Source organism: Struthio camelus, chromosome 5 (genome assembly GCF_040807025.1).
Source record: "Struthio camelus isolate bStrCam1 chromosome 5, bStrCam1.hap1, whole genome shotgun sequence".
Lineage (NCBI taxonomy): Eukaryota > Metazoa > Chordata > Aves > Struthioniformes > Struthionidae > Struthio > Struthio camelus.
The window spans coordinates 82177095-82192095 of record NC_090946.1 but is presented as its reverse complement, the minus strand read 5'-3'; the positions used below and the strand labels follow the sequence as shown (position 1 = coordinate 82192095).

Below are 15001 nucleotides of genomic sequence, written 5' to 3'. Positions count from 1 at the left end.
AAAATTAAGAAACTAGGCTTATTATCCAAAAGAAGAGATGGGACAAGATAACAGTCTTCAAATACACAAAAAGTTGCTGCAAAGAGGGAATCATCTCTTCTCTGTGCCACTGCGGACAGGATCAGAGCGATGGGCTTTAATGACAGAAATGAAGATTTGGGTTAGACGTTACGTAAAGCTTCCAACAGTCAGGACAGACAAACACTGGGTCAGACAGCCTACGGAGAATGCAGGACCTCCACAGCTGGCTATCATGAAACACAGGTCAAAGAGACATCTGTAGGGAAAAGGTTTAGAACCAGTGGGTTCTGCCATGAGGAATGGGACTAGACAACCTCTTGAAGTCTTTCCAACTGTATTTGCTAGGATTCCTTTCTACTACCGTGCTAATACCACCCACCTTCAGTACTCAGCTCTGAGTATTCAGCTGGCTCTATTTCTTATCTGAGGATTTCAGGCTTTTGTAGTGCAGGATCACATATTGCTGCCATGCTCTTTGAGAACACCAGCGAAGGCTAGGAGCAATATTTTTCAAAATGAGATAATTCTCTAATGCTATAGAGTCTGAATGAAGGGAAGCAAAGCAAGTTTATCAAGAGAGACTATTGTTTAATGGAGGGATTAGGAGTGAATTAAGCCCTTTGCAGTGTGATTCCTACCACACGCCCAAGATGGAACGCCAGCCTAAACTATGATTTGAATGAGCTGTGTCATGCAGCTGAAAAATCACCTATTAAAAGCTCATTATTTTCGGTAAAAGTTACTGTTTTGCATTATTTCTACGTTGGAGACTGCCAGAAATCAACCTCAATATTCTACATTAATCGCGCCACCTCTACTAAGCAGCGTGAACTGGCTAATTCAAATAAATATATATGTTCAAAAGAAGCTATGCCACTGAAAATGCTTTGTAGATCGAGACCAGACCAAAGTTTTATTTGCTTTTACTCAGTCATATTGGAGGAAATATTATAGGAAGAAAATTACAGAATTTCAATACTGAAAGATGCCTAACTATTTATTTCAATTCTTTACGTATACCAGTGATTCCTGAAATAAATCTTGTAAGCTATTCAGTTTTATGGGTATATATCATGCCTTTTCTATGACCTTTTGAAATGAACAACGTCACTCTTAAATGGATAATAATCATGTTTATTATTATATCTGAGCATTCAGATGTGAGATTCAAAGTTAGCTGTATTAGAGTCACCTTTCTTAGTGCTAAAGATTAAATAGTGAGTCACATAAAAGCTAGTGACAGATTTTAATATATCTGTCAACAATTCACGTTTGACACAGAGCAGAATTAATGCTTGGAATAACATAATCCCCGTATTTCTAATGCAGATTGAGCTTGCTACTGCTAAGCATCTTCAAAAGCAATAGTCCCCTGAGCAATGTACGGTCCTGGTTAAGGCAGGGCACCAGGTCTTTAGGACTTTCAGCAGTTCTTATACAGAGAAAGATACACTGGGGAGAGGAGATAATAATGGATTCAAATTACAACTTCTACAACGCTGTTGTAGAACGTTGTTGCACAACACTGCCCAGCACGCTGTTGGGTTCTCCAGCAAGGCTGCACTGCTGCTTCCTGTTCAGCTTGCCTACTGGGGCCTGCAGGCACTTCTCTGCAAAGCTGCTCTCCAGTCAGTTAGCCTCAGCCCCTACTGGTGCCTGGGTGATTCCTCCCCAGGGGCAGGACTCTGCATTTCCCTTAGCTGAAGGTTCCTGTCAAGCCGTTTCTCCAGCCTGTCAAGACCCGTGTATTGACCACTACCTCCAATTTTATATCGTTTGACAACCTGCTGAAAGAGCACTTGGTCCTATTGTTTTGGTCACTAATAAAGATGTTTCACAGTATTGTTCCCAGTTTTGATCCCTGAGAGATGCCACTAATAAATGACCACCAGCTAAACATCATGGCACTGATCACAACTCTTTAAGCCCTAAAGGCCCAACCAATTTTCGCCCCCCTTATCATCTGTATCTCACCAATTTGGCTCTAAGGATACTACAGGAGATTGCATCAAAAGTCTTGCTAAAGATAAGCCAGCAGGAAGAAAAGGTAGACAGAGGAACCAAGAGGGTGATTCCTAAATACTCCCAAGTGGGTACAGGAGAGCAACAAGACCGGAGGGAGCTGCTCCAATGAGAGGACAAAACCTGTAACACTGTGCTCCCTGTACCCCAGAGGCACTTGCTGCCAGCTTCTTCTTTTGTGCTTCTTACCATTTCAACCTGTGAGGACTGCTTGGAGGAAGAAGTTCATTGACCAGGGGAAGGAATGAATGGATAAAAGATAAGTGTGAGTGCCATGCAAGAACCCTCTGAGGATTCGGGGAAGAGAGGGGACAGCAACAACCCCAAGACAAACCCAGAGGGTGAGTAAAGAGAATGAGCTGAAATCTGATTAATTAGATTTTCTTCTTGGGTACAGTGTGGATGCAGTGAGATTAAAGACTGGCAACGCAGACAAAAAAGCAGGAAGGTCATGACTCAGTGTGACACCCACTCTCACAGCTGCTTTTCTTCCGAGAGCCTAGATTCAAAAGCACACGCTAACAAAACTGTCAGGGTTCCTCCTCCTTGTTAGAATTACCCCTTGATTTTGTTGCAAAGCAGCCACATTTGGTTTTACAACTCCTGCTTGCATTAACTTACTCAGAATTAGTCTACTAAAAGCAAGAGAGAGTTGCAGAATCAGTTCCTTCGCCGTTCTTCCTCACGATCTGAGATGTGTTTGTGTTCCTGCCACTCACCATCTCTCTGACAAGAAGTCAGTCATTGCACAGACTTTCTGCTTCTCTTCACGTTCCTCATCTGCTTAGACAATAAACTTTGCAGAACAACAGCTGTCTCTTGATACAAAGTGGGTCTACGCTCAACAAGTGACCCTACACGCTGCTGTACAATATTACTGCTAATTGTCATTCTGGGCTTCAGCATATGCATGACCACACGCTTCTGAGTTGATCTCAGCTTCTCTCATTACAACTTCCACTTTGTTTTTGCATTTTAAACTAGTCTGTTTTGGAACAAAGAAATATATATGTGTGAAAAAGATGACGCTAAGGTAGATGACGCTAACTCCTGCAGCTCCTGCAAGTGTATGACGGTGTGTCTAAAGCTTCACAGATTCATGCAGAACAGACGCAATTAGAACACTGCTGTTGAATCAAGAGGGTGTGAATATACCCAATTAATACTTTAAACTACATCATGTCCAACATATACTGATGAATACATGTTCATCCAATGGTATCGGCTTAATTACTTTACTAATTATTCAAGGAGAAGAAGTAGGTAGAAAGTTTCATTTGGATTGCATTTTGATTGGTTATATCACAGCAAATGATTGTTACTCTGGTGATGCCATGACACACAATCAAATAATCAGCAAGATGGACTAAACACAGAAAACAAAAAGGTCACAAGAATAAGCTGCCAGGCTGCACTGAATAGAAAACTGAACTACTCACCCAAAGACGTGCTTGATGCACGTCTCAGCCTCTCAGCTCAGGTACGTGCACAAGAATAATAATGTATGAAAGATCCTGTGGCATAAATAGAGGCAGAAGACCACCTGGATTTGCATGTTTTTCATGAACTGAGTGTCTCCACTCATGTCCATGTCACCCATACCTCTTGGTGGGGGAAGGCAAGGAGTCTTAAGAGTGTTTCAGAGGAAAATAAAAAGGAAAAAACATGTGCTCATGTTTCTTTGACATCATACCCCTTTACAACACTAAAAGATTATCAAGCATGAGATTTAGCCGGTGATTTGATGGTCACCTGTGAGAACCTATGTGGCCCTAGAAGCACATCGTTGGTAGGGTAGTAGTAGCATACTGTAAGACAAGTAAAACTTTCCAGGAATATAGCAATTGCCACACTGGGTTCTCTCACATCTGTCGAGCACAAGAGATGTCAGAGGGAAATAAGTACCTCTTCCTCAAGCACAATCTGCCAATGATCAGCGTATGTGACAAACACACATTACAGGGTGGAAAAGTCCTGCCATGTGCTAGCGTGCTGTGGCAATCCATCAGGGGCTGCTGGAAATCAAGGTGCTCCCTGCAGCATGGCAGCTTTCCAGCCACTGTTTGCACACTGTGTCAATCCATCAAGGTGAAAGGCAAGCCACTGTACGCAGATGGCAACCTAACATGCTCACACCTCATCTGGCTGCCAGGACAGCTGATGTCCCTGAGCAGCCCCAACTGGCAGGCACATCTACGGCAGGGAGGAACCTTCTGAACTTTGTCCATGAGTCAATCCATGAAAGGGAGCCTGACAGATCATGAAGCTGTCTCTGTGTCACACAATAAAAGCCCAAATGACTATTGCAAAGAGATGGAAACCCACAGCTGCTGTAAGCCTTATCTATTCTACTTAGTCATCTCAACTCAGTAACAGCCAAATAAAGTTCAAGAAGAATTCTCCCACTAGTTTAGTGTGCAAAATTGATAAATGCAGAAAAGCCAAGTTGCCAGAGATTTAGATTATCCTGAGTGAGCAGCGGAACGTAAATTCACTAACAACAACATCAATTACAATAACTGTAATGTATGTTTGCTACTTTACAGCCACTTCCGTTTGTTTCTTTTTTGTTGCCATTTAGTCATCTCCCTAATGTACTTCCATCCCTGAATTTAGAACAGATGGTTGGGCCAGGACTGCTCTATACTGAAACAGAGTACCGTGTTTGGACTCTGATTTTCATTACTTTGGATTTACGCAGGATTAGTCTGGATTTATGATTTATGTAACTTCTATGAAGTTATATGAGGTGAAGTTCTACCAAAGAGTTGTATCAGCTATACCAAATGAGAGGAGGTTTAGTCCCAGAGCCAGTAACACACCAGGCATCATCCTTAATGAGTTATTGCAATAATTATTAAACTTGTTATTTAATCTTGCCCTTGATGATGGTTGCCACCAGGTTCTTCATGAGAAAGTGTGATTTTTTTGTAATTTTTTCAAGCTTGTTTACTTTGGAAATTACTCCAAAAGAGCTGTTCCTGATAAATGTATCAAGACTACCTCCCAGAGAAGGCACCTTTCTCCAAAAATAAATGTAACATTTTTAAGGGAGAAATAACTCATTCTTGTTGCAAAATTAGATCACGCTCACCAGTGCTCAGTTAGGAATCGTTATGCCATTTAAAGTTCCCACGCTACTGTAATAGAAACGGACTTCTTTGGCAGGTGAGGTCCAACATGGATAGAGACTGATTTCGCACCCCCAGCACCAATAATCCTTCTGACAAAAGGGAGCAGAGGAAGCATCTTGCTGAGGCTGAGCCCTGCTTGTGAGGATGTAACAGTTGTCATGGACCAAATACAGACACTGGCCAAGACAAACTCTAGAGCAAACAACGGGAGAAGCTTTCAGCTTGTGCTGAGCAGCCAAACTCTGTAGGTAACAACTCACATCCTTCATTTCCATGGATGAAGGCAGACGGGTCATTACGAGCGCAAAGAGGAAAGTTGCTCTGACCTCTCAGTTATGGTCTCTCCATGGCAGACACGATTTCACACCCCTCCATGTATAACCAGTGCAACTAAGCAGAGCCAAATTTTACATTTCGACATACTAATTTTGCGGGAAAAAAAAAAAAAAAGAAGAGTAAAGTAGGGGCTTCCAATATATTTTGCCAGATACCGTCAGAGCTGACTGTAATTCCCCTATTGCCAATGGCAGCTTTAAAGCTGGGCTGTGAATTTCTTTTGCAGTGGGTTGTGTATCGGCAGTGGTACATACCACAGGTTGGCAGTTCCTGCTGTAAAATCAGAAAGACAAAAAAAATCGGAAGGCAACTTCTTGGAATCAAGCCATGAGAGCAGAAATAATGTGAAATATGCAAGTGCAAATAAAATTCATAGTTCATCTTAGATGCACTCAGATGCATGTTAATGCCTCATCTGTCTTGTTCATTTGCTACCTGTTTCCAGTGCCCTGAGTCATATGTTATTGAAGCATAATCTAACCTGCAGTCTTCAGAACATTAGAACATTTGCTGCAGACTCATTGCCCAGAAAACATTTATCTGAAATTTCTAATGATTTAGAAAGTCTAAGCCAAGGACTTTGGCTATATCCATATATAGCTATGGCCTATATCTTTAGGTTCTGGTTTATAAACCATTTCAGATACATTCTCTGCTGACCCTGGACACGGAGCCTTTTAGAGAGTCAAAAAAAGAATTTCTGTCTTCCTGGACACTAGTGATAACCACTGCCATAGGGCTCTCGCGGGACATGGCACTGGTACAAGCACAGAGGAGAGGAAGATACATGACTGGCCATTCGCTCAGCCAGGGACATGTCCAAAGGAAAGAGCAAAGGCCCAAGGAACAAGAAACACAACAACACAAAGACAGCTTGTTCAGACACAGATAAATGCCTAGCTAACCTGCTACAAAGCATTCCAATTTGACTGCTTGAATGTTTCTATTTGAACCAATTATACCTGAAAAAAATAACACTTTTCTTTACGTTAATGTAAGAAATCAAAGGAATATGAAAAAATTGATTCTCTCCTAAAAATATTTTTTTGACCCCCCCAAAAAAATTAGCTTTCAACAAAACATTTCGAGAAGTATTTCTGAGTGTTTGGATTTCTAAATAATTGCTTTACTTCATGCCCAGCCTAGATTGAGATTCCTTTTCCTCTTTTCATATTCCAAAATCACCTTTGAGGTGAAGTGCATCCATAAGAATGAAATCCCATGACCTTGAGGGGAAACGTAAATCCTGATATAAAACTCAGAGAACAACAAATATGCAGAGAAATAAATCAAAACTCTTCTTCGAACCTTAACTTTGCTGAGGAAAGAAAAATATCTGAAATAAATTGTTTGCACCCTCTGCTCCTGAGTAGCTCCTACCTTTGGGCACCTGCATACAGTCACATACGTTTCAAAACCATGTAACCCAAAGGACCGTTAAAACATCAGACGTCCCGGGAAGGTGCAGTGCTTGTGCAGTACCTGTTTTATTAGAGAGCCGGAAAGACACCATCTTGTCCGGGATGCTGCAGACATTCCTCACCGAAGCGATGCAGCTGTAATTCGCATAGTCCTGAGGTCGAAGATTTTTCAGTTTCAGGATCTTCGTTTCCCCCTGTGCACGCAGGACAGAGAGTTAGGACGAGGTAACTCAGAGGAACAAGCAGAGCTGCATAACGCACCGAGGCTGGCTTTTGGGAGACAAGGGTAAGATATGGCGAAGGCTAGTTAGAAGCAGATGTTAAATTAAAGCAGTCCAGAAAATATTTTTTTTTTAATTATCCGAAAGAACGGTAGCTGACTTAACCTAAAAGGTTGACACTTACTTAGACATTAAAGGCAATGAGAGAGTGGCAAGGGGGAAACTGTTTTGGCAGAGACACTGAAGCCACAGCATTATGCTGGATAATATATCTTATGATACAATCTGCATAATGAAAAACATCATAAGCTACAGAATTCCTGTTGTTTTCCTTTGAAAATGAGCTTCTGAGAGACTTTATTTTCAGCCCGCAGTGTAAAGGCTGGAGCAGCAATCTGCACAGGATATGCACGGAAGGAGTTCCTTTTGACACGAGCAAGGGAAAACTGCAGCACCCAAATAGCAGATTTCCCTGGAAAACTAGTACGAAACGGGCGCTGCAGAATCAAAAACACAGGAGCAATTTGCTGAAAAGCGTGTGTACAATCTTACATTGCCGTTAGCAAAAAGAGTAACAAAAAGCCGAAAGGACTGTTCGATGCAAAATCCCATCTAGGCCGAGCAGGCAGAGGGAGCCGGGACCAGAGAAAGCAAGCAAGTATAGCAAAAAAAAAACGTATAGCAAAATAACAAACTTGCTCAGGCTTTCAGTCGCCTCTCCAAGCTGCTCACTTCCAAATCTCTGTCTGGGCTCCCACAGATAAGTTAAAAGCACATTATGCTTAAGGCAGAACCCCAGCTCAGGGAGACAAACGCTCTCAACTGGATCATAAAACAGCAAAAGAGCAAGCTTTGAAAAACTCACGTTCTCACCTGCCCTGTAAATACTCCTACAAGCGGTTAATATTAGCAAAGCTCGGGCCATGCATTGAATTGTTTAAACAGCCCCACGTGCAACAGCTGCACAGGCCTATACAAAACTATGGTCGTTTGTGAAAACACAGTATAGAACCAGCAAACCCCCCCCAGAATAAAAGATACAGTTAGACACGAGAGGAGACAGTTGGGAAATGCAGCTTGGTAGACGTCAGGAGCGCTGGAACTGGCGGGCTCTGTACGTACTATCAGTCCCGCAGAGGTGATGCTGATTAAAATTAAGCTCGTGCTGATTTGCTGTTGGCGAGACCAAGGCCTCGAAAGGCCGTACAAACGCACGCAAAGCAAGAGGTAAGGATCAAGATCCGATTTTAAAAAGCGGATTATCTCAGCTAGGGAAGGGCCTGGTCCAGACCCCTTCCAGGTTAATGGGAACACAGCTACTGAAGTCATTAAATTCTGGATTAGATCCAAACGTGGAGCAGTTACATACCACAACTTAAATCCTTAGCTTTGAATCCTAAGCTGAAATTGCAGCCTGTACTCACAATGGTATGCTGGATCATGTCCTCCAGATTGCTAAGATTTGTAAAAATATATATATTTTCTTCAATGATTTGGATAATTAGTCTAATTATGTCTAATTGCATAATTATTGTAAATACAGCAAATTTAATCTTGTTCTCAGGCTGTGCAATTACAATGTGCAATGAGGACGATGCAAACTCTTAGGCAAAAAATTGTGCATCAAGATTTTGGTTTTGAAAAGTTCAGTTTTTCAAACACTTTCACAGATGAGCATATGCATGCCTGTTCTGCTTTTTTTTTCATGTCAGCTAAAATAAGTAGCTAACATTAGCTGACTCATCAAAAACACTGTTCAAAGTTCAAGAGCTCATTTTTTGACTCACCCAGCTTTCAAAGTGCCTTCTATTATTTATTAAAACAAGAACACCATTGGAGAGAACAGCTAACCTTTTTTTGGCTATAATACCATAGAAAAGTTGATTATGTTGCTATTTGTTCTCCTTGACATTTCATTTGGTTTTCAGATTGATAATCTTGCTTCAAAGCAATCAGCCAAAAAACTCCACCTCAGATTCAAATCTCCTGATGCTCTGAAGTCAAACCCCTTCTATCCCCCTTCTCACCAGTTCTCATTGTTTTTTACCAAATCATAAGGAGAATCAATTATGCAGACAAGTGCGGTAGACATTCATAACTCTTGAACCTTTAATTATATTTTTTCCTCTTATAAACATATATCAGATCCTGTAGGCACACAGACAAGATACACTAATTCAATCTGACCTCCAGTGAATGTAAAAAGGTTATGGATAAGCTTTGGACTATCAACATGACAATCTGATTTATTCATTAATTCAGCACAGACAGAGGTCCTAGGAAGGATGTTCCTAGTAACTTAGAAACCATTTTTCTAAAATATGTAATCTAATTTCACATGACACATTTTATTAGATATGTTCTTAATGAATAGTTGGAAAGGTAATAATCAGCATTCCTATACCGAGATATTATAAGACAAAAAGCCCAATCTCAAGGGAGTCTCTCCCTTTTTAATTAAAACATTCAAAATTCCAGTTTACACAAATGTGTGAGATTCCAAAAAAACAAGCCACAGATTTCCTAAATTGCATCCGTACATGTTAAATTAAAAATAATCTCACCACTTTTGGGAGTCCAATAACTTGACTATGTAATCTAATTCTCATCTCTGCAAGGTTCCAGCCTACACTACATTGCTCAGTAGAATATCAAACCATTTCAGCAATAAAAAGCTGTCAAGTATAATAAATAGTAAAAATGAAGGTGCTCTCGTAAATAATTTTCAGCTAATAATTTGAAAGTTGTAGGTTGCTTTCTGCTATAACGACCAAATTATCAGGCATTTTCCACTTCTGTCTTTACTCATTGTTGCTTGAGACTTTCCAAAACAATTTTTTCTCCATTTTTCTTTTCTTTCTTTTTCTTTCTGCAAGCACCATCACACACTTTTGTCTACAGACAATAGGATATGCCACCTTTTTATTCTGAGACTGTGCAAATGTGCTAACAATAAATTAATCTGATCTAATCTGACAGATTGTTTTGATGGCCCAGGCTGCCTTCCTGGCTGTGAGCGGGGGTAGGAAGACTTACATAAACAGTTCTTTCCATCTTTGCCTCCTCATCTTTTAAGCGTGTAATTCTGGAACAAAAACTTATGTTCAAAGAAGAGAAAGGTAGAATAAAAAATAAATAAAATGGGGAGATGCCATGGAGTTTAGCCTTGTTAAGCTTTTTACGCTGTAACTTCTGTGCAGAATCACTTTACGTTAGACTGGGAAAGATCAGGGAATAGCGGTTAAAGCAGGGGCCTGGGCTGGCAGCACCCAAGCAAAGCGACTTCAAAGGGGCTCCTGCAGATAGCACTTACTGGGCATCTTCCCACAACTTCCCACTTCATAACTGCTTTTCATCACAATTTAAAAGATATCTTTTACTTTAGCAGGTCTTATAAACACATATGGGTGCATTTGGGCCTGCGTGTAATTACCTGCATGTACGAGAGGGCACGTACAATCAGATGCCACCAGCAGAGCAGCTACGTTCAGATAGACCTGCTCAGCAGCTACGTTCAGATAGACCTGCTCAAGATCTCATGACAAAGCCTGTGGTGCGCATTTTTTCAGGCAGGACAAAAATATTGCACCTTAATTCCTACCTGGGTAAAGAAGGGCTCGTAGATCTCAACTCCTTTATCCGAGCCTTGCAGCAATACCTCCTGGCCACGTCTCCAGCTGTACCGAACGGGCGGGTTGGAGTTGGCGACACACCTGAGAAACACCGTCCTCTCATAGTAAAACTGCTCTTTTGCTTCCCCGATGCTCTGGTGAACCGTTACTATTGGATCATCCAAATCTGGAAACAGAGAAGAAACCACCGAGAGACAGTCAGGCGTGAACTGACACTACGACGTTTGCAGCTCATCAGGGCCAAGCAGGCACGGGTGCAAGTCTCCTTGAACACAAAAATTGCCAAAATTGCACAAAAGTTGCCGAAATGGAGGCAATCCATTTCTAAAAATCTGAAATAAACATTTTAGGACTTTTGCTGCAGAGTCCAGTTTTACATTTCATTATTTGTACAGCATCTAGCACAACTGGATCTTTTTTTGCAGCCCAGGCTTTGGATAGTCTAAGGTGCACAAGAACGTGATAACGTCAATAATATTTCTGTTCTGTTCCCATTAATACTTAGATTTCATCTTTCTTCATCTCTGCAACTTATTTCTTATGTATGACTTTTAATTTAAATATTGCTTCGACAAAATAGTTTATCAAGCTTTGGAAATAAATAGCAGAGTAATTTGCATCCTAATAGTAGGATCAACTAGAATGTTGATCATGTGAATGCATCTGTTTTCCTTTAAAGCAGCAATTTAATACAGTAATTTAATGCATATACCCTTCTTTTACTTACATGCATTTAACTTCAAACAGGTGAATTCATCCCAGCCTTTAGAACACACTTCTCTTGATTAAAATACAGATATCATATAATTACTCTCGCTGCATCAGCTTAAAGAAAATTAGATCCCCACAACAGAACTCACTCATCTTAAGCAGGAAAGAAATAAAGATAGCCCTTGGAATGTAAGCACTCTAAATTAATTAATTTGGGCTTTATTCTGTCACCACAAATAGATTCCTGTTTGCGGAGATGTTTTACCATTGTTTATTATGCGCTCTCTTTGAAAGTTCAATTACATTAAAGAATAAAAGAAAAAAAAAAAACCTCACCAAGAGCAACAGTGGCCATCTTTACCAACTTCTACTTAAAAATACCCAAGCTCCAAATAACAGCAATTCTCCAGTGAGCTTTAGGGAGAAGTTAACACTACCTGGAGGACCAGCGGCCAAGGGCAGGTTGTGTCTCTGAGTCTAGCCCCTATGATTCAGTGGCAAATCCTGGGTTGGATCCAGCAGTTACAGGACAGCCACTGCAGAGAGCAGCAGCAGCAACTGGCCCCGTTACGCCTGCGAGGACCCAGGGTGCAGTGCATGGCGCCTGCCTGTTTCCATCTGAAACTCAGCCTTGGCTGCAATAATTAGAGAACCTTAGCAGCAGTTCTTTTTTTCAAAATAGAATATAAATAACACTTTACTTAGTTCTTAATTTAATTGCTCAGCCACAGACTTAAACCTGGTTTTGAAAAGGTTCATATACATGACTAACTTTGCAAATGTCAGTTCATCAGATTTGTGCAAGATCACGATTCAGTGAAACGCAGAGCACAGCGTTCACATCTCAGCACAGCTTTTGGCGTCAAAGGGAACACTGTCACGCTTGAAGGTACCCAGGAACTTGGTCCCTTTTCAATAGTGTTGAAGTTGAGGAAGGTATTTTGGGGTAAGCATCACCTGTATTTGCTTTGGCTCAGACGATCTTCCCCCAAACGGCACTCAAATACCACTACGAACACCACCTACGCATTGCAGGAGGGACCGTCAATGTAGCTGCTCTTAGGTTCTTAAAAAAGCTTGGGTTTTTGATTCTTTTGAAAAATTAGAGGTGCAGCAGAGGCACAAGAGATTAGTGAAGGATCAGTCTGACATAAACCCATCATTAACGACCTGAATAGATTAGCATGTTTCAAACGTCCACATGGAAAAACAGCCTGCACCTAAATTATTCTTTAGAGGTTTACATTTTGGTTTGCATAACAAGAACAAAACTTGAGAGTCTCTTGATTAATTAGAAACAAAACGTTCCAAAATTTGGAATAATGCAAGCAATAATATCCTGTAATGGTGCCTGGAGTTTAAGTAAATCTTACCTTAGTTCTACTCTGCAAAACATTTAATTCAATATCACAGAAACAAATTATGAAACTGTTGTTCCAAATTAGGATGGCATTTTCTAATGAGATTTCATTTTTGTTTTAAAGGTTATTTTAAATCACAGTAGCATTTGAAAAGGGATGAGGCTGCCAAAACGTTACGTCCTCTACTCAGGCAATAGAAAACTAAAAGAAGGAAATTAACTTGCTTAAATTCTAGGCCAAAACACCTGTGCTCTGTATCTTGACAAACATCACACACGAATGCTTTCCGGAGGCTGCTGTCAAAAGCACCTCTCATACCATGGCGGAGGGTGACTGATGACCAAAAGCCCAAACAAAGCATTAACGCGCTGCTCCTCCAGCTTTCCACCTTCAGACAAAGGTGTCACCCTTGAAGGTGTAATATGCAGGGGCTCAAGTCTTGACTTGACTCATCTTCATGTTGGCCAAGTTATTTAACTCCTCACACGGGGACTCCAGATCACGGAGGCCTGAGCGTGGACAGCTGCGACCCAAGCCTCACCGCCTCTGCCAGGTCCAGCACGGTGGCCCCCGTGTGCTCCCAGCTGCCTCCATCCGGAGCTCAGCCCTCCCTCCTCTGCAGCTCCTGCATGTCCCTGCTCTTCCACCAGCCCCAGGAGCCTCCCACTGGCCCCAACCTTCCCATCTCAAGGCAATGGTCCAAGCAGAGAGCAGAGGCCCAGTGGAGGAACCTGCTCCTCCAGGGGTCCCACCACACTTCCCACAACTCCTCCCTGGCAGTTTGGAAGAGCCTTTCTGCAAAATGTGTCCAGGCAGCTTAACTGGAGCTCTGGTTTCTGCTCTGTTCGTAACCCTCGCCCTAGGCTGCAACAGCAAAAGCACAAGCAGCAGGTCGAGGGAGGAGATCCTCCCCTCCACCCAGCACTTGTGAGATCACATCTGGAGCGCTCTGTCCCTGTCTGGACTTTCCACTTAAAAAAAGAAGGCATGGACATACTGAAGGGAATCAGAGGAGGCCACCAAGGGGAGCGGGGACTGGAGCATGTGGTGTACAAGCACAGGCAGAGGGAGCTAGGTTTGCTCAATCTGGAGAAAGAGAAGGCAAAAGGGCCACCTAATTTCTGTCTTCAGCTGACTACTGGGAAGGTACAGAGAGGATAAAGGCCAACTCTTCTTAGAGATACACAGCAAAGCACCATGAGCCAACAGGCATAAGTTGCACCAAGAGAAAAAAAATTCCCCATGAGAACAGTCAAGTATTTGGCCATGGCCCTAGAGAGGTCGCAGGATCTCCATCCTCGGAGATGTTCAAAACTTACCCCACCAAGGCCCTGAGCAACCTCATCTAGCTGTGCAGTTGGCCCTCCTTTCAGCAGGGAGTTGGACTGGAGGTTCTTTCCAACCTAAATTATTCCAGGATACTGTGAACTGTGGTGATATTACTTCCTCGCGCTATCAGTTCGACTGCAGTAGGTTCATATAGGTTGGTTGTTAATCCACTCTGACATGAGTCGTCCTCTCTGACAGAGAGAAGCAGGCGCTCTCCTTCCACATAGCACTGTAGTATGACAGAGGCTGGTTTTAGTAAAAGTATGACATTTCTTCTCAAAGAAATTTAAGTTGGGAATGCAAATGTGGCCAGCCCTCTGCCAAAGCATTTCATAATGCTCAATTAATAGAAAATTTGCACTGCAGAAAAGGACTGATTTTTCCATCAGCGGTGCTGGAAAGATCTCAGCAGCTGCATCAAAGCAAAAGAAGCAGCACTAAGAGGAGACAAAATAATGCTCACAATTGTTAGGAGATTTCACCGAACACTCAGCTGCCTGCCTCATCATTGGGCAGGGCTAGACAAGTGTTTTACTGGATTATTATATAACACTGTATTTTGCTCAGACAGCATAAGAGCTGCAAACATAATACAAGATATGTTTTTTATAACACTGCCAAGGTACTGTGCAAAGTTATTACAATGCACGCATGCAACTACCAAATTCATTACGTTTTAAGTAGGGTATTTTAAAACAATCTGATCCCAGTGGCATTAATGCCCAATTGTCAAAGCTCTCTGGAACTCTGGTTTTCAACATCTAACTGAATTATCACTAACTGATATGCAAATTCCCAAATAGACTTTAAAAA

The 15001-nt window shown here is 41.8% G+C and overlaps 1 protein-coding gene across 1 annotated transcript in view; it reads right to left on the bottom strand.

Moving 5' to 3' along the window:
• Positions 1-15001, bottom strand: part of MDGA2 (MAM domain containing glycosylphosphatidylinositol anchor 2) — a 411004-nt gene that overhangs the window by 173663 nt on the left and 222340 nt on the right. The window contains exons 4-5 of the mRNA XM_068947620.1: positions 10757-10953; positions 6996-7128 (exon numbers count right to left, since the gene is read on the bottom strand). Coding sequence (XP_068803721.1) covers positions 6996-7128; positions 10757-10953 — 330 coding nt within the window. The remainder of the gene's footprint in view (positions 1-6995; positions 7129-10756; positions 10954-15001) is intronic.